Source organism: Rhinoraja longicauda, chromosome 39, assembly GCF_053455715.1.
Source record: "Rhinoraja longicauda isolate Sanriku21f chromosome 39, sRhiLon1.1, whole genome shotgun sequence".
NCBI lineage: Eukaryota > Metazoa > Chordata > Chondrichthyes > Rajiformes > Arhynchobatidae > Rhinoraja > Rhinoraja longicauda.
The window spans coordinates 12,300,889-12,324,962 of record NC_135991.1 but is presented as its reverse complement, the minus strand read 5'-3'; the positions used below and the strand labels follow the sequence as shown (position 1 = coordinate 12,324,962).

The 24,074-nt window shown below is 51.2% G+C and overlaps 1 protein-coding gene across 1 annotated transcript in view; it reads left to right on the top strand.

Moving 5' to 3' along the window:
• The first annotated feature begins 12,101 nt into the window (after window positions 1–12,101).
• The window catches only part of LOC144611216 (WD repeat-containing protein 46-like), a 34,624-nt gene continuing 22,651 nt past the window's right edge, over window positions 12,102–24,074 (top strand). The window contains exons 1-6 of the mRNA XM_078430265.1: window positions 12,102–12,197; window positions 13,492–13,680; window positions 16,597–16,677; window positions 19,811–19,923; window positions 20,519–20,606; window positions 23,254–23,315. Coding sequence (XP_078286391.1) covers window positions 12,102–12,197; window positions 13,492–13,680; window positions 16,597–16,677; window positions 19,811–19,923; window positions 20,519–20,606; window positions 23,254–23,315 — 629 coding nt within the window. The remainder of the gene's footprint in view (window positions 12,198–13,491; window positions 13,681–16,596; window positions 16,678–19,810; window positions 19,924–20,518; window positions 20,607–23,253; window positions 23,316–24,074) is intronic.

Here is a 24,074-nt window from a genome sequence, read left to right as displayed (position 1 = left end):
TCTCCTCCCTAGCAACGCCCCCAACTAGCCCACCTATCAATCCCCCCTAGCAACCCCCCTAGCAACCCCCCTAGCATCCCACCCAGCAACCACCCCTAGCAAAACCGCCCCCCCAGCAACCCCCCTAGCAACCACCCCTAGCAAAACACCTCCCCCCAGCTGCCACACCTATCAAATTCCCTCCCCCCTAGCAACCACCCCCAGCAACCCCGCGTAGCAACCCTCCTGGCAACCCCACCTAGGAAAACTGCTCCCACCTTGCAACCCCCCTCTTGCAACCCCCTCTAGCAACCCCCCTAACAACCACACCTAGCAAAACCCCTCCCCCCTAGCAACCCCTCCCCCTTATCAACCCCTAGCCCCCAGCAACCCCCTAGTAACCCCTCCCCCTTGCAACCCCTCCTACCTTGCAACCTCTCCCTTAGAAACCCCTCACCGCCGAGTAACCACACCTAGCAAACCCCCCTTGAAATACCCCCTAGCAACCCTCCCAAGCAACCCACCTAGCAACCCCACCTAGCAACCCTCTAGCAACCCCACCTAGCAACCCCACCTAGCAACCCTCCGTAGAAAATCCCCCTTGCAACCCTCCCTAGCAACACACCCTAGCAACCCCCACCTAGCAACCCCACCTAGAAACCCCACCTACCAACCCTAACCCTAACCCTTTTGTGACGTGGTGTCGGAGGAAAGAATACCCTTCACCCCACGCACAGGATGGACCCCATATGAGGACAAGCTCCCTAGAGAGGTCACGAATTCATAACAGAAACAGCATCTGCCATTAGGGACATGCCCATGACAAATATTGGAAAGATTCTTTGGGCTATTTAATAACTTGCCGATGGTTATGATCTAATCCAGCTCATCAGGGTCGGTGTGACACCTACCACAGTAATGACAGGAATGTGAACGAGTTTGGTTTAGTTTAGTTCAGAGATACAGCACAGAAACACAGGCCCTGCGGCCCACCGAGTCCGCGCCGACCAGCGATCACCCCGTACACCACCCTGCACACACTAGGGACAATTTACAATTTTTACCAAAGCCTATTAACCTGCAAACCTGGTAGACACAAAAGGCTGAGTAACTCTGCGGGTCAGGCATCATCTCCGGAGAGAAGGAATTACCCAGAGATGCTGCCTGACCCGCTGAGTTACTCCAGCATTTTGTGTCTACCTTCGATTTAAACCAGCATCTGCAGTTTTCTTTCCTACAAAACCTGCAAACCTGTACGTCTTTGGAGCGTGGGGGGAAAACCGGAGCAGGTCACCCTGAGAAAACCCCAGCGCAGGTCACGGGAGAACGTACAAATTCCGTACAGGCAGCACCCGTAGTCAGGATCAAACCGGGTCTCTGGCGGTGCCAGGTTATCGAGCGGGTACAACCACCGCTGTGGTCTCTCGGCAAGCTGCAGGGTCTGCCTGTGACATTTGGGAAGGAGCAAAGAGGTCGTTCTGCAGTTGCACAGGGCCCTAGTGTGACCGCACCTGAGTACTGTGTGCAGTTTTGGTCTCCAAATTTGAGGAAAGATATTCTTGCTATTGAGGGCATACAGCGTAGGTTTACTAGGTTAATTCCGGATGGCGGGACTGTCATATGATGAAAGACTGGAGCGACTAGGCTTGTATACACTGGAATTTAGAAGGATGAAAGGGATCTTATCGAAACATATAAGATTATTAAGGGGTTGGACACGTTAGAGGCAGGAAACATGTTCCCAATGTTGGGGGAGTCCAGAACCATGGCCCACAGTGTAAGAATAAGGGGTAGGCCATTTAGAACGAGATGAGGAAAAACCTTTTCAGTCAGAGAGTTGTGCATCTGTGGAATTCTCTGCCTCAGAAGGCAGTAGTGGCCAATTCTCTGAATCATTCAAGAGAAAGCAAGATAGAGCTCTTAAGGATAGCGGAGTCAGGGGTATGGGGAGAAGGCAGGAACGGAGTACTGATTGAGAATGATCTTCCACATCTTCCACATCTTCCACAACTACATAAGCAGCACGTCGTTGTCCACAATCTGTTTACCAAAGAGGAGCCATCCACATAAATATTCCGGGCATCCAACAGTGCCATGTCCGATATGGTGGTTGTCATCTGTAAGGCCAATTCTGTCAGAGCAATACAATCATGAGGAGGTGCCTCCTCCGGAGGGAGGAAGGCTGAAGGATTAATGGTGTGGCAGGTGCGAAAAGTCAGAGCTGGATTACCTAAAAGAGCAAGTCATACTTCTGCTGGCGAGCACTGGAGAGGTGACTGCGTGGCGGTTGGTTGAGCAGCTGTAAAATAGCATGGGTGGTATATACCACAACCGGATGGTGTAATGTCAATTGGCCGATGCTCCCAGCAAGACATGAATGGCGGGGAGTAATTGCAAACACGGCGGGAAGGTGAGAGCCACCGAGTCCAAGGTGAGGAGAAATAGGCCCGGGCGATGCTCATCCGTGGTGCTGGGTGAGAACCCCAGAGGCGCACCCGTCAGTAATAGTAACATACAGATGAAATGGTCGGTCGTAGAGAGGTCTCCCGAGTGCTGGGCACTGGTCACGGCTTCACGGAGTGATGTAAAGGCTTGCAGCTGCTCCTCAGTGAGCGCAAAATGTTGGGGTGCCTTGACAGAAGAAAGTGGAGACAGGAGTTTATGTAGGCAGCAACATCCGGGGATCCATTGTCGACAGAAATTAATAAGTCCGAGGAAAGCCCGCATCTGCTTAGGGGTAGTCGGCGTCACGTAGTTTACGAATAGGCGCCGTACGATCTATGGTGAGGGCACGCTCCTGGGCAGTAAGCATAATCCCTAGGAACTTAACGGTCTCACAGCCCTCAGACACCTTCCGTTTGGGAATATCGCATACCCCCAGGAGTGTAATGCCTGCAACAAAGTGTTTGTGTCCTTTTGATTTGCAGTCAGGGATGGACTAGCCAAAGTAAATCATCGACATACTCTACTACGGTAGAACCCTGGGTTAACTGTAACGTGGCTAACTGTTTTGCTAAGACCTGAGAGAAAATGGTAGGTGAGTGGACAATCCTTGTGGCAATCGAGTCCAGATGTATTGTTGTCCCTCATAGGTAAAAGCAAATAAGTACTGGGATTCCGAATGTAATGGTACGGCAAAGAAAGCGTGCTGGAGATCCACGATGGTGAAGATGGCAGCGGAGGCCGAATTAGGCTCAGTATAGTTGCGGGGTTAGATACTATCGGTGTCATAGGGACCACAATTTCATTAATGGCCTGTAGGTCTTGAACTAATCTCCACATATTCCGTCCCGGTTTAGGGACGGAAAAATAGGGGTATTACATGGTGAGCTGCAGGGCACTAAGACACCTTGCTGAAGCAAAGCTGTCACCAGGGTCCGTATTCCACCCACCGCTGTCCTTTTAAGTGGATATTGTGGTAGTTGGGGTAGCCGTACATCTGTAGGATCTGGATCCGCACAGGATCGCAGATAGTCTTTCCCCACTTCAATATCACTGAGTGCCCAAAAATCACCTTTTGCACTTCACAGTCCTGGGCCTGGTGATGGGCTACCCGTCCAGTGAGAAGGCAGGTGCGGCTCCAGTACATCACCGTCCCTCCTATGTCCGGGACCTCCTGGTAGATATCGTAGAGCGCCTGATCCGTTTGTACCTGCGCTTTAAATGCCTGTCCACCAAGCTCCTTTGCTGTGTGTCATCATTAACGCGGAGGGTGATGTGGGGTAATATTCCTGGCGGTTGTTTCCACAGGAGACAGGGGATTTCTACTAGAAGAGCCGTTCCAGCGTGTCCTTCACATGTCCGTAAACTAGTACCCGACATTCTTCTCCTGAGAATCGCTTGTAGAATCAGCAACAGATGCATCTATGCCGGTGCATCGTAGGCAAGGGTAACATGGGGGGTCCGGGATGTCCTCACACAGGGCCGATGGTGGCACATCGATGGACCACCACTGAGGTGGGCAGGGTGTGCGTACAAGGTTCGTCTGATAAGTACGCTCGACAATCAGACCTTGAGGGTGACAAATAATGAGAATACACAAGGCACATAAAAGATCACGTCCTGCCAGGCAGCACCCGATACGTCTGTTACTGAGAAAGCACTTGGCACTGGATCCCCAAAGCCATTACTGAAAGTACCTCAGTTGGCGGTATGCTGCGACCGTCCTTCTAAGCCGGAAAGATAGGTGTAACGGGAAGATAAGGGAGGTGGTGTCTCTCCACCACTGCTCTGTCCAGGGTAGACAGGGTTGCTCAGTATCAATCAAAAACCGGACCGGGTGTCCAGCAACATAATGTCCATCATAGGCTCCCCTTCTGCTGTGGAGACAACGGGGAAATTTCGAGAGCCCCCACTGCACCCTCAACGGCTATAATAATTTTGGTCTTGTCGTTTCCCAGGCTCCCTGATGGTGTAGGGGTTGCGTGGTAGGGCATAGCCCCCACTTTGTCCATACTGTCCCTGCCCAGTAGGGCCATTCACGTCTCAATGATCTCTACTTCCGCAGTATAACACGTACCTAGATCTGGATCCGATCGGTCGGGACCAGCATTGCAGTGGCCGTTCCTACTTCCTTGCCATCGTCGCTGTTGGGAACGTCCAAAATCAGATCTCTGACCACGGAGATTACCCCTTCGTTGTTGGTAGAATATCCTACTATTTCCATCTCATTGTCTGTCCAGTCTCATCATCACCATAACTGGTTCAACAAGTATTCATGTTTTACCTGGACACCGGTATTAGTCCCCGTAGGCATTGTTGGCTTACTTCGTTTCCAATGGGCTAGTACCAATCGACGGAATTCCTCCACACTCCTCGTAGCCCAGTCCAGATCAGTATTAACCAAGGCTTGAATCCTGGAGGCAGACATTGCATAAAGATAGCATTGAATTGAGCGGAGGGCTGCCCAGTGTGGTAATTAGTGTCCCCACTGTAATTAGCATATACACTACAAAACCGTTGAAAAAATCAGATCCCTCCTCGCCAGGTTTGGGTTTAGTTTCCAACACTCGAGACATATCAACCCGTGGCCTTAGGGACATCTTTAAAGCCTCCAACGTGTGCTCACCTGCTGTGGCTCTTGATTTTGGAATCCTCGTATTTGTAAATAAGTGTCCTGAGGCACAGCAGCCCTATGTGCCATCGCCGCTTTCCACTTTAGAGACTCAGCAGGGGTGAGGAGGAGGGACAGAGCATCAAACTGATCTTCGGGACTCGCTTTGTAAACTTGCATCATAATGCAGAAATGACTAACAAATCCCTGGGCATCTACTTGTTTATTCGGCGCCTGTTGGGTAATAATGACAAGATCGGATGGCTTCCACGGGGATCGAACAGGAATCACGTCTGGTTGTTACCCTGTCCAGCCTGTGGGGTTGGGAACCATGCGATAGGGAAGGCAGTACCCTCAGTCTCTACCGCCGCTCGTGCACATTCTTGTTCGTGGCGCAACTTAACCCTTTCACCAATGGTTGTCTGGGACCTACCCACGTCCCCTGATGCTGCCTCATAATCGGGAGGTTGTCCCGAGTATTCTGGCGGGAGGGTAGGACAGGGACTGGCAACACTGCAGCTGGTAGCGCTAGCCTGTGGGGCTGTGGGGATCGGACGTGTCCAGGGTTCCTCGTCACCCTCGGATTCTGATTACCTAATATAGCCGCTATGCCTTCCAGTGGTTCGGACTCTGACTTTGGTTGTTGTGCGGGATATATCCCTTTGATACCGGTTTAAATTCTCCTCGAGCTCGGGTATTACGCCGAGTTTTAGATCATACACCTTATATTCCGCCTGCAGAATATCAAATGTTTTTGGTACACCCGACTTATCACATACCGATATCCCTCTACTACTTGCATTTTCCCTCCAACTTCGCTCCCTCGACTCCTGATGGCGCTTCTGCGCCTCCTCCTTCCATTCCTTATCCTCTTTTTCATTTCTTCGCCGCTTCCCGCTCCCAAATCAATGTTCCGCTGCTTGATAGTTTCTACATTCCATGTACCTCCCACTGGCCAGTACTCGTTTCCCAATCGTTTCATTAATGAAGCAGATAACATTCTATAATCTTTACCATTTTCTGGCAATAAATAACACATGTGTTGTACCGGGGCACCGCCATCACTCTTATCCAAAGATTGTCCCATATGTCTGATTGCTAATTACCCGAAAATATGTTATCAATAATACTACCAATAAATATTACTAATAAATATTAATTGCACCCAGACCAAGACAATGACAACAAGAGTGACCGCCCCTTACCTCTTAATCCGTATCCTTATCCTTATCCTTATCCTTATCCTTATCCTTATCGGTTCGTCCGTGAATCTCAGTTGGACACGAAATCAACCCCAAACGAGGGACTTCAATGTCTGAAAAACGTCAACGTCCGGGGTCTCGAACAACGGTCGAGAAGTGCACTCTGTCCCCTGCGGACGTGTTTCAGCCACCGATGCCGCTTAGTCGTTCGTGGTGACGGTGCCAAAGAGATCTGCCGACTACGCCAAATGTTGTAGTCTGTGGCCTATTAGAAAAAACAGGCAGACAACCGATTCGTTTAAACTCTTTATTCTACTCACCCAGGTGGGAGAGAGTCTAGAAACCGGAGCGTTTAGAAACACTCAGGAAGCTAGTGTAGTCTCTCTCCCCGAATGCTAACAATTACACATATTTATACCCAAAATACATTTCCTGTTGCTACCATATATGGCAAGTTTTACAATGTCCTATAAATCTTGATGTCCCCTTTAGGACCCTCCATGTCCTCCGTGTCCTGTGTGACCTACATGTCCTCGGTATTCCCAGGACCAAAGAACAGTCGATATGACCAAATGTTCCCCTTAACCATCAAAGGATGGTTAAGCATCAAAGCCTTAAAGCCAGTTACCCATATCAAAGGATGGTCAACCATCAAGCCTTAAAGCCAGTTGCCCATATCAAAGGATGGTCAACTATCAAAGCCTTAAAGCCATAAACCGTGCCTCCATGGAACAACAGGATGTCCTGGCTACATAAACGAACTGGAGCTTTTACACCTTTTTTACACCCCTGCAATAAAACCCATATGGCCAAAGGTTTGAACGTTTAACCCCTTACACCGCCATTCAAATCATGGCCGATTTGTCTCTCCATCCTCACCCCTTCTCCCTGTAGCCCCCTGACACACTTGCTGCAGACACCAACGCAGTCCCACCCCCACCCATGGGTGCTGCAGACACACGGGCGACCCAGGCAGGGCTGAATCTCTCCCAAAGGGGCAAGGGTTCTTGATCCCAGAGGGGTAGCAATGCTGGCGGAGACAGCACAAGCCGTGCGGCCTGGCCTCCCCGGGACGGGGCGGCAGGGGAGAGGATGGGCCGCAGTAGCAGCAGCAATCAGCAGTAGCAGCAATCAGCAATCAGCAAGCAGCAGCGGTAGCAAGCAGCAGCGGTAGCAAGCAGCACAGGTAGCAAGCAGCAGCAGTAGCAAGCAGCAGCAGTAGCAAGAAGCAGCACCAAGCTGTGTTGCTTGGGAAGTAGTGTGTGGGGATTGTGTGGGGATTGTGTGGGGATAGTAAGGAGTAAGACCTGTGTGTCTCCCGGACTAGTTTCGATCGCCTAGCTTGGGGTCGGAGAGGAATTTCCGGATTTTTTCCCAAATTGGCCTGGGTTTTTTATCCGGTTTTTCGCCTCTCCCAGGAGATCACTCAGTTCTTTTGGTGTGGGCGGTTGGAGCGATTGGAGTAGCGGCCGGGCGGTAGGTTTAGTAACCGAGCGCGGGGCATTTGTTTGGAGAGTATGACTGCCAGGGCAGTTTTTTGTTCTGGGTGTCAGATGTGGGAATCTGGGAGTCTGATAGTCTTCCAGACATCCACATCTGCGCCAGGTGTGACGAGGTGGGGCTCCTAAGGGACCGTATTAGGAACCTGGAGCGGCAGATTGATGACCTCCGTCTGATCAGGGAGAGTGAGGAGGTTATAGATAGGAGTTACAGGAGGTGGTCCACTCCTAGACCACGGGAGGTAGATAAGTGGGTCACTGTTAGGGGGGGCAAGGAACAGAGGCAGGGACTAGGGAGTACCCCGTGGCTGTACCCCTTGGAAATAAGTACTCCTGTTTAAGTACTGTTGGGGGGGACAGCCTACCTGGGGGCAACGACGGTGCCGCGGGCCTCTGTCAAGGAGTCCGGCCCTGTTGCCTCAGAAGGGTAGGGAAAGGAAGAGGAGAGCAGTAGTAATAGGGGACTCTATAGTGAGGGGGTTAGATAGGCGTTTTTGTGGACGCAGTCGGGAGACCCGGATGGTGGTTTGCCTCCCTGATGTGTCTGAGCGTGTCCAGGATATCCTGAAAGGGGAGGGAGAGGAGCCAGAGGTCGTGGTACATATAGGTACCAACAATATAGGTAGGATAAGGGAAGAGGTCCTGAAAGGAGAATTCAGGGGGCTAGGAAGTGAGTTAAAAAAAAGGGACTTCCAAAGTAATAATCTCAGGCTTACTGCCTGTGCCACGCGATAGTGAGAATAGGAATGGAGTGAGGTGGAGGATAAATACGTGGCTGAGGAACTGGTGCAGGAGCAGGGTTTCAGTTTCTGGATCATTGGGACCTCTTCTGGGGGAAGTATGACCTGTACAAAAAGGACGGGTTGCATCTGAACCCGAGGGGAACCATATCCTGGCGGGGAGATTTGCTAAAATAACTGCGGAGACTTTAAACTAGTACGGTTGGGGGGAGGGACTCAAACACCAGATAGCTAATAGGCAGTGTGTGAGGCAGGAGGCAGAAAAGGGAAACACTCAGACCCAATATGTAGGCGAGAAAGAAGGGAAAAGAAATAAACTGAGAATAAGAAATGATGGGTCCCTTAAATGTGTATATTTTAATGCTAGGAGCATTGTAAGAAAGGTGGATGAGCTTAGAGCCTGGATTGACATCTGGAAGTATGATGTTGTGGCGATCAGTGAAACATGGTTGCAGGAGGGTTGCGATTGGCAATTAAATATTCCAGGATTTCATTGTTTCAGATGTGATAGAATCGAGGGGCAAGAGGTGGGGTGTTGCATTGCTTGTCAGGGAGGATATCACAGCAGTGCTTTGGCAGGACAGACTAGAAGGCTCGATTAAGGAGGCTGTTTGGGTGGAACTCAGAATGAGAAAGGTTTAGCAACACTTATAGGGGTGTATTATAGACCGCCAAATAGGGAACGAGAATTGGAAGAGCAAATATGTAAGGAGATAGCAGATATTAGTAGTAAGCACAGAGTGGTGATTGTGGGTGATTTCAATTTTCCGTATATAGACTGGGAATCACAAGGGGTTCTACAGATATGTCAATAGCAAAAGATAGTGAGGGATAAAATTGGTCCATTAGAGAGTCAGAGTGGACAGCTATGTGCTGAGCCGGAAGAAATGGGGGAGATATTAAACAATTTCTTTTCTTCGGTATTTACCGAGGAGAAGGATATTGAATTATGTGAGGTAAGCGAAACAAGTAGGGTAGTGATGGAAATTAGGAAGATTAAAGAAGAGGAGGTACGGACACTTTTTGAAGAATATAAAAGTGGATAAGTCTCCAGGTCCTGATAGGATATTCCCTAGGACATTGAGGGAAGTTAGTGCAGAAATAGCAGGGGCTATGACGGAAATATTTCAAACGTCATAGAAACAGGGATGGTGCTGGAAGATTGGCGCATTGCGCATGTTGTGCCTTTGTTTAAAAAGGTTCTAAAAGAAACCTAGCAATTATAGACCTATTAGTTTGACGTCTGTGGTGGGAAAATTAATGGAAAAGATACTTAGGGACAATATATATAATTATTTGGATAATCAAGGCCTGATTAGAAACAGTCAACATGGATTTGTGCCTGGAAGGTCATGTTTGACTAATCTTCTTGAATTTTTTGAAGAGGTTACCAGGGAAATTGATAAGGGCAAGGCTGTGGATGTTGTCTATATGGACTTCAGTAAGGCATTTGACAAGGTTCCACATGGAAGGTTGATTAAGAAGGTTAAATCGTTGGGTATTAATAGGGAGGTTGCAAGATGGATTCAACAATGGCTGAATGGGAGATACCAGAGGGTAACGGTTGACAATTGTATGTCAGGTTGGAGGCAGTGTCTAGTGGGAGTGCCCCAAGGATCTGTGTTGGGTCCACTGTTGTTTTGTCATTTACATTAATGATCTGGATGATGGTGTGGCAAATTGGATTAGTAAATATGCAGATGATACTAAGATAGGTGGAGTAGTGATAGTGAGGTAGATTTTCAAAGTCTACAGAGAGACTTGGGCCTTTTGGAAGGGTGGGCTGAAAGATGGCAGATGGAGTTTAATGCTGATAAGTGTGAGGTGCTGCATTTTGGTAGGACAATCAAAATAGGACGTACAGGGTAAATGTAGGGAATTGAGGATGCAGTGGAACAGAGGGATCTGGAATAACTGTGCATTGTTCCCTGAAGGTGGAATCTCATGTGGATAGGGTGGTGAAGAAGGCGTTTGGTATGCTTGCCTTTATAAATCAGAGCATCGAGTATAGAAGTTGGGATGTAATGTTGAAATTGTACAGGGCATTGGTGAGGCCGAATCTGGAGTATGGTGTGCAGTTCTGGTCGCCAAATTATAGGAAGGATGTCGACAAATGGAGAGGGTACAGAGGAGATTTACTAGAATGTTGCCTGGGTTTCAGCACTTAGGCTACAGAGAGAGGTTGAACAGGTTGGGTCTTTATTCTTTGGAGCGTAGAAGGTTGAGGGGGGACTTGATAGAAGTTTTTAAAATTTTGAGAGGGACGGACAGAGTTGACGTGGGTAGGCTTTCCCTTTGAGAGTGGGGAAGATTCCAACAAGGGGACATAGCTTCAGAATTGAGGGACAAAGGTTTAGGGGTAACATGAGGGGGAACTTCTTTACTCAGAGGGTTGTGGCTGTATGGAATGGGCTTCCGGAGGAAGTGGTGGAGGCTGGCTCGATTTTATTATTTAAGAGTAAATTGGATAGGTATATGGATAGGAGGGGATTGGAGGGTTATGGTCTGAGTGCAGGTAGATGAGACTAGGTCAGGGAGAATGGTCGGCGTGGACTGGTAGGGCCGGACAGGCCTGTTTCCATGCTGTAGTTGTTATATGTTGTTATATGTTATATGTGAAGGCACGTGATCCCTAGTAGGGACAGGACGAGCAGCAGAGGCCTTGCTTCCCCTCCACCACTCCAGGGCAGGGGCTAGTAAAGAGGAGGCGGGCTGAGGGGGCTAGTAGTGAGGGGTCGGGGAGAGGGGCTAGTAGTGGGAGGGTGAAGGGGGCTTGTAGCGAGGGGATGGGCCGATGGGCGTCTGGGAGTGAGGGGACGGGCCGTGGGGAGGGGGCTAGAGCGAGGGGGACGGGCTGAGGGGGGCTAGTAGCGAGGGGATGGGCCGAGGGGGGGCTAGTAGCGAGGGGATGGGCCGAGGGGAGGGGTAGTAGTGAGGGGATGGGCCGAAGGGAGAGGGGCTAGTAGTGGGGGGATGGGCCAAGGGGGAGAGGGATAGTACTGAGGGGACGGGCCGAGGTGGGGCCAGTAGTAAAGGGACATGGGGGGGGGGGGCGAGTACTGAGGGGACGGGCCGAGGGGGAGATAGTAGTGAGGAGACGGGGAGGGGGATAGTAGTGAAGGGACGGGCCGAGGGGGAGAGGGATAGTAGTGAAGGGACGGGCCGAGAGGCCGGGGGCCGAGGCGCGGCTGGGAGTGAGGGGACGAAGAGCGGGGCTAGTAGCGAGGGGACGGGCCGGGGGGCCGGGAGTGAGGGGACTAGTAGCGGGTGAGGGCTAGTAGTGAGGGGACGGGCCGAGAGGCCGGGGGCGCGGCTGGGAATGAGGGGACGGGGAGCGGGGCTAGTCGCGACGGGACGGGCCGGGGGGCCGGGAGTGAGGGGACTAGTAGCGGGTGGGGGCTAGTAGTGACGGGACGGGCCGGGGGGCCGGGAGTGAGGGGACTAGTAGCGGGTGGGGGCTAGTAGTGAGGGGACGGGCCGGGGGGCCGGGGCGGCTGGGAGTGAGGGGACGGGGAGCGGGGCTAGTAGTGACGGGACGGGCCGGGGGGCCGGGAGTGAGGGGACTAGTTGTGGGTGGGGGCTAGTAGTGAGGGGACGGGCCGGCGGGCCGGGGCGGCTGGGAGTGAGGATGCGCGGCCGCTCCGGGCGCACTGGGCCCCGTTGCCCCGGAGACGCGGCGGAGTCTTCAACAAACTTTATTGTTCCCCCGAACCGCGCGGCGAACGTGTGGACAAGATGGCGGCGAGGAGAGGAGGGGTGAGAGAGGGAGAGAGGGAGAGGGAGTGGGGGGATAGAGGGGGGGGGGCAGAGGGAGGGGGGAGCGGGGGGGGGACAGAGTGGGAGGGGGGCAGAGGGGTGGGGGGCAGAGGGGGGGGGGGGCAGAGGGGGGGTGGGCAGAGGGGGGGGGGCAGAGGGGGGGTGGGCAAAGGGGAGGTGGGCAGAGGGGGGGGGCAGCAGAGGGGGGGTGGGCAAAGGGGAGGTGGGCAGAGGGGGGGGGCAGAGGGGGAGGGAGGGCAGAGGGAGGGGGAGGGAGGGCAGAATGGGAGGGGGAGAGGGAGAGGGAGGGGAGAGGAGGTGAGAGAGAGAAAGATAGGGAGAGGGAGGGGAGAGAGAGGGACATAGAGAGGGGGAGATGGGGGAGAGAGGGACGGGAGGGGAGGAGAAAGAGAGGGGGAGAGAGGGAGGGGGTGGAGAGGGAGGGGGAGAGAGACGGGGAGAGGAGAGAGGGAGGTGAGGAGCGAGGGAGGGGAGGGGTGAGGGAGGGGAGGAGAGAGGGGGAGGGGAGTGACAGGACGGAGGGAAGGTGAGGGAGAGGAGGGAGGGAAGGTGAGGCTGAGGGTGAGAGAGGGGAGGTCACATATAGTGGAGAGAGGGACGGGAGGTGGGGAGAAGGAAATAGGGAGAGAGAGGAGAGACACATGCACACACAAAGGAGAGAGAGTGGGGGACGTGGGGGAGGAGAGAGAGTGGGAGCTGGAGAGAGGAGTGAGAGGGAGTGGGAGCAGGGGAGAGGAGAGAGAGCCAGTGGGGAGAGAGAAGGAGCATGGCTGGGAGGAAGCGGGTGAGGGAGTGCGGAGGGAAGGGGAGAAGGAGGGGGAGAGGGTGACGGGAGAAATTTGGGAGGTTGGTGGAGGAGAAGGGACGGATAGGGGTGGGGGTTGAGAAAGGGGTGGGGATGGGAGAAATGGGAGGGAAAAAGCACGGGTGGGAGGGAAAGAGAGTTATGTAGAGGGGGTGTGATGGGGAAGGTGGGGGGGGAGGAGGGGTAAGTGGGGGGGGAGTAGGGAAAGTGGAGGGAGGGCAGGGTGAGGGGAGGGTGGGATGGATGGAATGGGGGTGGATGGTGAGTGGAGGGATGGGGGGAAGGAGGATGGATGGAGGGGTGGGATGGGTTGTGGCAAGAGATGGATGGAGAAGTGAGACAAGGGATTTGGAGGGCTGGTGGTGGTGAGGAGGGGAGAGAGCAGACACTGGGTGGGGGTGTGGACCGGGGGCTGACGTGACCACGTTCCTTTCAGAAGCGCAGGCGTTATTGGGAGGCCGAGCCCGAGACTAAGGGCGATGCAGGAGGAGGAGGAGGAGGAGGAGGGGGCGTGGGCGTGGTGGCGAAGCAGGGGGCCCGGGGAAGGGCCGCTGCTCAAAGACGTCCCAGCACCCAGAACCCCGGTGGTCGAGGCAGGGGCCGCGGCAGGGGGGCGCTGTCGGGGGTGAGTACCGACGCCTCAGGCACTGAGGTAATGGGGGTGGGGGAACAGGGGACGGGACAGAACCGTGGGGGGGGGGGGGGGTTGTTGGAGGATTGGTGGAAAACGGGATGAGGGGAGGGGAGATTGAACTGTGGAGGGAAACACAAGAGAATGCAGGTCAGAAGTGATCGGAGTAGAATTAGGCCATTCGGCCCTTCGTGGAGGGAATGGACAGACAACGGCAGACTAGACATCCATCCTTTTACTCAGAGATGCTGCCTGACCCGCTGAGTTACTCCAGCACTCTGTGAAACGTCACCTATCCATGTTCTCCACAGATGCTGTCTGACCCGCTGAGTTATTCCAGCACTCTGTGAAAAGTCACCGATCCATGTTCTCCACAGATGCTGCCCGACCCGCTGAGTTACTCCAGCACTCTGTGAAATGTCATCTATCCATGTTCTCCACAGATGCTGCCTGACCCGCTGAGTTACTCCAGCACTCTGTGCCGACCTTCAGTATATACCAGCGTCTGCAGTTCCTTTTGGCATTATCTCTAAACGTATCTTAAATAACATAAACAAAACAAGTGATAGGCACATAGAAACATAGAAAATAGGTGTAGGAGTAGGCCATTTGGCCCTTCGAGCCTGCACCGGCATTCAATATGATCATGGCTGATCATCCAACTCAGTATCCCGTACCTGCCTTCTCTCCATACCCCCTGATCCCTTTAGCCACAAGGGCCACATCTAACTCCTCTTAAATATAGCCAATGAACTGGCCTCAACTACCTACTGTAGCAGAGAATTCCACAGATTCACCACTCTCTGTGTGAAAAAAAAACGTTCTCGTCTCTGTCCTAAAAGACTTCCCCTTATCCTAAACTGTGACCCCTTGTTCTGGGCTTCCCCAACATCGGGAACAATCTTCCTGCATCTAGCCTGTCCAACCCCTGAAGAATTTTGTAAGTTTCTATAAGATCCCCCTCAATCTTCTAAATTCAGTGAATACAAGCCATGGGTGGATACAGGTGAGTGGAGTGAGTGACGAAGGAAGTCTGGAGGTGAAGTGGGAACAAAAGGGCGTTAGATGAGGAGAGAAGGAGGGGGTGGGTCTTTTGTAGGTGCTCCTACCTGCATGTTCAGGGAGCAACTGTCATTCCACTTACAGGCCGTCAAACAAGTGGAGCAAGGTCCTTGGTTATCCAGCTAAAATAGTTTCCTTGCTATTTATAGCTGCTGGATACCTTGAAATGGATAATCGGCAGTTTAGTCGTGCTGGAGTAACTCAGTGGGCACGTAGCATCTCCAGAGAAAAGGACTAGGTGACGTTTTGGGTTGAAACACCTCTTCAGACTGAGAGTCAGAGAGAAGGAAACTAGAAGCATGAATAGGTTCAGAACAAATTAGACCCAGCACTGATGACCGGGGGCGCTGTGCTGCCGGAGCTCACCAGAGCATCACTCCGGCACCTCTGTAAAGAAAAACAGCAAAATAAACCGGGGAATTTTAACCAGCGGGGAACTTAACAGTGGGCAGTGGAACTTAACCAGTGCCAGCTCTGGCACCTGAAAAGTTAGCACTGCAACACTGCCGATGACTAAGGAAAGGTGACGCCCACGATGGTCCATTTTTGGATGTGGAAAAGCTGATAACGAAGGGGTAATATGGATACAAAAAGTGGGACTGGTAGAACGACTAGAATGGGGAGGCAACTTGAAATTAGAGAAATCAAAATCACCATTGGGTTGTAAGCTGCCCGAGCTAAATATGAAGTACCACTTAAAAGGATTAATTTGTCTCACAGTAAATAGGACAAACACTGTATTGGCATAAAAATATTAATAAAGAATACTTTTGCCAAATAGATTATATAATAAAAGTAACATAGAAACATAGAAAATAGGTGCAGGAGTAGGCCATTCGGCCCTTCGAGCCTGCACCGCCATTCAATATGATCATGGCTGATCATCCAGCTCAGTAACCTGTACCTGCCTTCTCTCCATACCCCCTGACCCCTTTAGCCACAAGAGCCACATCTAACTCCCTCTTAAATATAGCCAATGAACTAAGGTTAATTTTAAATACAAGCAGTACAAATTAGTTTAGGAACGCGCAAAAGGTTTTGCGTATATCTGTTATTTTGTTATATAATTATCATATGTATTGTGATACAGTGAAAAACTGTTTCCGTGCTATCCAAGCAATTCATGTTGTACTAGAGTAAAATCAACCCATACAAGGCAAAGTTAAGGTTAAAAAAAGTGCAAAGTCCACTATAAAGTGTGTTGCAAGTTTGGGACGACTCTTAGTTTATGACAGGACCATTCAGTAGCCTGATAGCAACTGGGAAGAAGCTGTTCCTATATCTGAGTCAAAATAGAAACATAAAATTCTTAAAGGATTAGACAGGCTAGATGCAGGGAAAAAAATTCCGATGTTGGGGAAGTCCAGAATCAGACGTCACAGTTTAAGAATAAGGGGTCGGCCATTTAGGACTGAGACGAGGAAAAACCTATTCACCCAGAGAGTTGTGAATCTGTGGAATTCTCTGCCACAGAAGGCAGTAGAGTCCAATTCACTGGATGTTTTCAAGAGAGAGTCAGATTTAGCTCTTCGGGCTAAAGGAATCAAGGGATATGGGAAAAAACAAGAACGGGGTACTGATTTTAGATGATCAGCCATGATCATATTGAATGGTGGTGATGGCTCGAAGGTCCAAATGGCCTACTCCTGCACCTATTTTTCTATGTTTCTAAAATGGAAAGCCGAGGGGGGGAGGTGAGGGAGGGGTGTGGGTGGAAGGGGTCGGGGAGGGGTGGGGCCATTTCTAGCACTATCCCGCCTCTCGGTGAGGGTGGGGGGGGCGGTGGGTACGGTGGGAATCCCCGGCCCTTCCGGACATCTCTGTTGACCCCATGCTCTCTCCCCATAGAAGTTGGACCCCTTCTCCCGACCGACACCTCTCCCACAGGGACTGCTGCAGAAGTACAAACGAGGACGGGACGTCCCGGCGGTGAGTGGTGTCGGGGGGGGTGGTGACGGGGAGGGAGACACAAGGGGGTAGTGGGGGTGGGTCGAGTGTGGGGAGGGGGGCATCAGTGGAGCACCGAGTGAGGTTTCCTTTGTTCCCACTACCCCTTCTCCCCCCCTCCCCCTTCTCTTCTCCCCCTTCTACCCCCCTCCCCCTTCTACCCCCCTCCCCCTTCTCTTCTCCCCCTCCCCCTTAATATACAAGAGACAATAGGTGCAGGAGGAGGCCATTCGGCCCTTCGAGCCAGCACCGCCATTCAATGTGATCATGGCTGATCATTCTCACTCAGTACCCCGTTCCTGCCTTCTCCCCCTATCCCCTGACTCCGCTATCCTTAAGAGCTCTATCTAGCTCTCTCTTGAATGCATTCAGAGAATTGGCCTCCACTGCCTTCTGAGGCAGAGAATTCCACAGATTCACAACTCTGACTGAAAAAGTTTTTACTCATCTCTGTTCTAAATGGCCTACCCCTTATTCTTAATCTGTGGCCCCTTGTTCTGGACTCCCTCAACATTGGGAACATGTTTCCTGCCTCTAACGTGTCCAACCCCTTAATAATCCTGTACGTTTCGATAAGATCCCCTCTCATCCTTCTAAATTCCAGTGTATACAAGCCCAGTCGCTCCAGTCTTTCAACATATGACAGTCCCGCCATTCCGGGAATTAACCTAGTAAACCTACGCTGCATGCCCTCAATAGCAAGAATATCCTTCCTCAAATTTGGAGACCAAAACTGCACACAGTACTGCAGGTGCGGTCTCACCAGGGCCCTGTACAACTGCAGAAGGACCTCTTTGCTCCTATACTCAACTCCTCTTGTTATGAAGGCCAACATTCCATTGGCTTTCTTCACTGCCTGCTGTACCTGCATGCTTCCTTTCAGTGACTGATGCACTAGGACACCCAGATCTCGTTGTACGTCCCCTTTTCCTAACTTGACACCATTCAGATAATACTCTGCCTTCCTATTCTTACCACCAAAGTGGATAACCTCAGACTTATCACCTTCCTCTCCCCCTTCTCTCCCTCTCCCTTCTCTCCCTCCCCTTCCCCCTCTCTCAAATCCCTCTCAAAGCCCATTTTCCCTCTCCCCTTCTCCCCGCTCCCCCTTCTCCCCCTCCCCTTCTGCCCCATCCCTTCTCCCCCTCTCAAATATCCCTGCCTCCCGCAAATCCCTCTTCCCGCCCCCCCCTCTAAAATCCCCCTCCCCCTTCTCCCTCTTCCCCATCTCCCCGTCCCCCCCCGTCCCCCCTTCTCCCCTTTCAAATCTCATATTCCCTGATTTCCCTCCGGCCTGCATCCCCGCACTACCCTCCCCCCCATTCTCCTCCACCCCTCGTTTCCCTTCCGCCCACCTCCACTCCCTTCCCCCCTCCGCACTTCTCTCACCCCCCCCCTCTTCCTCTTCCCCCCATCAACCTCCTCTGCCCTCACCTCAGCTATTTGTACATCGTCGTCTCCCTGTAACCCACACCACAGACCAATCGTTCAGTGAGTGGATATTTCGCCTGTTAGCGTAGAGTCGTAGAGCTGAACAGCACGGAAACAGGCCCTTCGGCCCAGCTTGTCCGTGCCGACCAACTTCAGTTCAGTTTAGTTTATTGTCACGTGTACTGAGGCACAGTGATAAGCTTTTGGTGCGTGCTAACTAGGTGGAAAATACATGATCACAATCGAGCACCACACTGCACTTGCAGTGTATATTAGTACATTTACAGTACAGCAGAGGTCGATAGATTCTGATTAGTACGGGCGTCGGGGATTACGGGGAGAAGGCAGGAAAATGAGGTTAGGAGGGAGAGATAGATCAGCCGTGATTGAATGGCGGAGTAGACTTGATGGGCCGAATGGCCTAATTCTGCTCCCATCACTTACGATCTCATGAGCACAAGGGAATGACGTTTAGCGCAACGTAAAGCCAGCCAAGTCCGGGGAGGTGCTGGCATCATGGGCTAGTTTAAATCATTAGGCACAAAGAGGTAAACTCAGAGGGACAGGCAGCATCTCTGGAGAGAAGAAACGGGTGACGTTTCGGTTGAGATTCTTCTTCAGACTGAGAGGGTCTGAAGGCATCACTCAGTCTGAAGAAGGGTCTCGACCCGAAACATCACCCATTCCTTCACTCCAGAGATGCTGCCAGGCCTGCTGAGTTACTCCGGCATTTTGTGTCCATCATCAGTTTAAATCAGCATCTGCAATTCCTTCCTACAATACATATCTAAACCCACACGGGAAAAAAGCACATTTGCAGATTCAGGGACAAAGATATAGAAACATGGAGCTAAATAGGTGCAGGAGTAGGCAATTCGGCCCTTCAGGTCGAGACCTTTCTTCAGACGATCCCTTATCAATCTTGTATTTATTCACAAAATGCTGGAGTAACTCAGCAGGTCAGGCAGCATCTCAGGAGAGAAGGAATGGGTGACGTTTCGGGTCAGACTGAAGAAGGGTCTCGACCCGAAACGTCACCCATTCCTTCTCTCCTGAGATGCTGCCTGACCTGCTGAGTTACTCCAGCATTTTGTGAATAAATACCTTCGATTTGTACCAGCATCTGCAGTTATTTTCTTACTCTTTCTTACCTTATCAATCTTGCCTTTCCAAATGCACATAAATTCCATCAGATGCATTTCCACAACTGATTGATGTGTAGTTCCTTGGCTTGCCTTTGCTGCCCTTCCTAAATAATCGCCCCACATTAGCTGCACTCCAATCATCTTGTACTGCACCATCGGTGAGGAAGATACCAACATTTCTGCCAAGGCCACGTTGCTTTCAATCTTCATGATCATACTGTTTCAGAAAACTATTCTGGAATCAATGAAGAAATTTCCTGCTTTACTGACAGGGCCACTAAATCTGGAATCCATTTATATTTCTTAATTCTACCTTTAATCTCCACTCTCTGCTAATTTGTGCTTGTTAAGTTTTATTCGCCAAGCATACCTCTAATCCTTGTTGTTCTTGGCATTCGTTCACCACCATTTTTCTTCTGTGGATGGGCAGGGGAGGAGTTTAGCTGTCTGGATGAGGCGGTGGGGCGCTGCCGTGGAGGGGGGGGTAGGGGCCGTGTCGGCTGTAACCCGGCCTGACTGCTGGTTGCTTCCCCCGGCAGAGCGAGCTGGAGGGCCGCAGGGTGAAGAGCCGGCTGCAGCAGGGGGCCAAGCTGAGCAAACACGCACAGAGGCTGGCAGCGCGATCTGACCTGCTACTGCCAGAGGAGGCAGGGTAAGATCACGCACGCAGGTACGCACACGCACACACACACACACACGCACAGAGGCTGGCAGTGCGATCTGACCTGCTACTGCCAGAGGAGGCAGGGTAAGATCACGCACTCATGCACACGCACACACACACGCACAGAGGCTGGCAGCGTGATCTGACCAGCTACTGTACACACACACACACGAACACACACACACACACGGACACACACACACACACAGGCTGGCAGCGCGATCTGACCAGCTACTGTACACACGCACACACGAACACACACACGCACATGCACAGTGGCTGGCAGCGCGATCTGTCCAGCTACTGTACACATGCACGCACACACACGCACACACACGAACACACACACACACACACAGGCTGGCAGCGCGATCTGACCAGCTACTGTACACACGCACACACGAACACACACACACACACACACACACACACACACACACACACACACACACACACACACACAGGCTGGCAGCGCGATCTGACCTACTGCCAGAGGAGGCAGGGTAAGATCACTCACACTCACGCACACACATACTCACACTCACCAGCTCACCCCTTCTCTCTGCTCCCCGCCCATCTCCAGGTTCCTGGAAGCGGATGAGGGTGAGGACACGTGTACGATCCTACAGCAGGACATCGCCAGTGTGGTCGACATCACCAGCAGCGCCAAGGTGGGTTGCTATTGAGGGCGTGCAGCGTAGGTTTACTAGGTTAATTCCCGGAATAGCGGGACTTTCATATGTTGAAAGACTGGAGCGACTAGGCTTGTATACACTGGAATTTAGAAGGATGAGAGGAGATCTTATCGAAACGTATAAGATTATTAAGGGGTTGGACACGTTAGAGGCAGGAAACATGTTCCCAATGTTGGGGGAGTCCAGAACAAGGGGCCACAGTTTAAGAATAAGGGGTGGGCCATTTAGAACTGAGATGAGGAAAAACGTTTTCAGTCAGAGAGTTGTGAATCTGTGGAATTCTCTGCCTCAGAAGGCAGTGGAGGCCAATTCTCTGAATGCATTCAAGAGAGAGCTGGATAGAGCTCTTAAGGACAGCGGAGTCAGGGGGTATAGGGAGAAGGCAGGAACGGGGTACTGATTGAGAATGATCAGCCATGATCACATTGAATGGCGGTGCTGGCTCGAAGGGCTGAATGGCCTCCTGCACCTATTGTCTCACACCCTTCACAATAGACAATAGCCAATAGGTGCAGGAGTAGGCCATTCAGCCCTTCGAGCCAGCACCGCCATTCAATGCGATCATGGCTGATCACTCTCAATCAGTACCCCGTTCCTGCCTTCTCCCCATTACCCCTCACTCCGCTATCCTTAAGAGCCCTATCCAGCTCTCTCTTGAAAGCATCCAACGAACTGGCCTCCACTGCCTTCTGAGGCAGAGAATTCCACACCTTCACCACTCTCTGACTGAAAAAGTTCTTCCTCATCTCCGTTCTAAATGACCTACCCCTTATTCTTAAACTGTGGCCCCTTGTTCTGGACTCCCCCAACATTGGGAACATGTTTCCTGCCTCTAATGTTTCCAATCCCCTAATTATCTTATATGTTTCAATAAGATCCCCCGTCATCCTTCTAAATTCCAGTGTATACAAGCCTAATTGCTCCAGCCTTTCAACATACGACAGTCCCGCCATTCCGGGAATCAACCTAGTGAACCTACGCTGCACGCCCTCAATAGCAAGAATATCCTTCCTCAAATTTGGAGACCAAAACTGCACACAGTACTCCAAGTGCGGTCTCACCAGGGCCCGGTATACTGTAGAAGGACCTCTTTGCTCCTATACTCAACTCCTCTTGTTATGAAGGCCAACATTCCATTGGCTTTCTTCACTGCCTGCTGTACCTGCATGCTTCCTTTCAGTGACTGATGCACTAGGACACCCAGATCTCGTTGAACATCCCCTCTTCCTAACTTGACACCATTCAGATAATAATCTGCCTTTCTATTCTTACTTCCAAAGTGAATAACCTCACACTTATCTTCATTAAACTGCATCTGCCATGTATCCGCCCACTCACACAACCTGTCCAAGTCACCCTGCAGCCTTATTGCATCTTCCTCACAATTCACACTACCCCCCAGCTTAGTATTATCTGCAAATTTGCTAATGGTACTTTTAATCCCTACATCTAAGTCATTAATGTATATCGTAAATAGCTGGGGTCCCAGCACCGAACCTTACGGTACCCCACTGGTCACTGCCTGCCATTCCGAAAGGGACCCATTTATCCCCGCTCTTTGCTTTCTGTCTGTCAACCAATTTTCTATCCATGTCAGTACCCTACCCCCAATACCATGTGCTCTAATTTTGCCCACTAATCTCCTATGTGGGACCTTGTCGAAGGCTTTCTGAAAGTCGAGGTACACCACATCCACTGACTCTCCCCTGTCAATTTTCCTAGTTACATCCTCAAAAAATTCCAATAGATTTGTCAAGCATGATTTCCCCTTCGTAAATCCATGCTGACTCGGAATGATCCTGTTACTGCTATCCAAATGCTCAGCAATTTCGTCTTTTATAATTGACTCCAGCATCTTCCCCACCACTGATGTCAGACTAACTGGTCTATAATTACCCGTTTTCTCTCTCCCTCCTTTCTTAAAAAGTGGGATTACATTTGCTATCTTCCAATCCACAGGAACTGATCCTGAATCTATAGAACATTGAAAAATGATCTCCAATGCTTCCACTATTTCTAGAGCCACCTCCTTAAGTACCCTGGGATGCAGACCATCAGGCCCTGGGGATTTATCAGCCTTCAGTCCCATCAGTCTACCCAAAACCATTTCCTGCCTAATGTGGATTTCCTTCAGTTCCTCCATCACCCTAGGTTCTCCGGCCCCTAGAACATTTGGGAGATTGTGTGTATCCTCCTCAGTAAACATTGATCCAAAGTAACGGTTTAACTTGTCTGCCATTTCTTTTTTCCCCATAATAAATTCCCCTGCTTCTGTCTTCAAGGGACCCACATTTGCCTTGACTATTTTTTTCCTCTTCACGTACCTAAAAAAACTTTTGCTATCCTCCTTTATATTATTGGCTAGTTTACCCTCGTACCTCATCTTTTCTCCCCGTATTGCCATTTTAGTTAACTTTTGTTGCTCTTTAAAAGAGTCCCAATCCTCTGTCTTCCCACTCTTCTTTGCTATGTTATACTTCCTCTCCTTAACTTTTATGCTGTCCTTGACTTCCCTCGTCAGCCACAGGTGTCTCTTACTCCCCCTTAGAGTCTTTCCGCCGCGTGTGTGTGCGTGTGTGTGTGTGCCTCTCACACCGTGCTCATGTCCTGCCTTTGCCCGCAGTACTTCAACCTGGACCTGACTCAGTTCGGACCGTACAGAATAAACTACACGCGGAACGGAAGGTGAGTGGACGGTGGGGGGGGGGGGCTGGGTGTTGGGGGAAGGGCGGAGAGTGGGGCCAGCGGTTACTGCCGGGGAATTCCCCAAAGCCGGAATCTCGATAGGCAATAGGTGCAGGAGGACGCCATTCGGCCCTTCGAGCCAGCACCGCCATTTAATGTGATCATAGAAACATAGAAAATAGGTGCAGGAGTAGGCCATTCGGCCCTTCGAGCCTCTACGCACCGCCATTCAATATGATCATGGCTGATCATCCAACTCAGTATCCCGTACCTGCCTTCTCTCCATACCCCCTGATCCCTTTAGCCACAAGGGCCACATCTAACTCCCTCTTAAATATAGCCAATGAACTGGCCTCAAATACCGTCTGTGGCAGAGAATTCCACAGATTCACCGCTCTCTGTGTGAAAAAAAACTTTCTCATCTTGGTCCTAAAAGACTTCCCCCTTATCCTTAAACTGTGACCCCTTGTTCTGGACTTCCCCAACATCGGGAACAATCTTCCTGCATCTAGCCTGTCCAACCCCTTAAGAATTTTGTAAGTTTCTATAAGATCCCCCCTCAATCTTCTAAATTCCAGCGAGTGCAAGCCGAGTCTATCCAGTCTTTCTTCCTATGAAAGTCCTGCCATCCCAGGAATCAATCTGGTGAACCTTCTCTGGTCATTCTCAATTCTGGCTGGTCATTCTCAATCTCCCGAGGAAGGGCGTGCTGGCCCTGGAGAGGGACCGGAGGAGGTTTACGAGAACGATCCCAGGAAT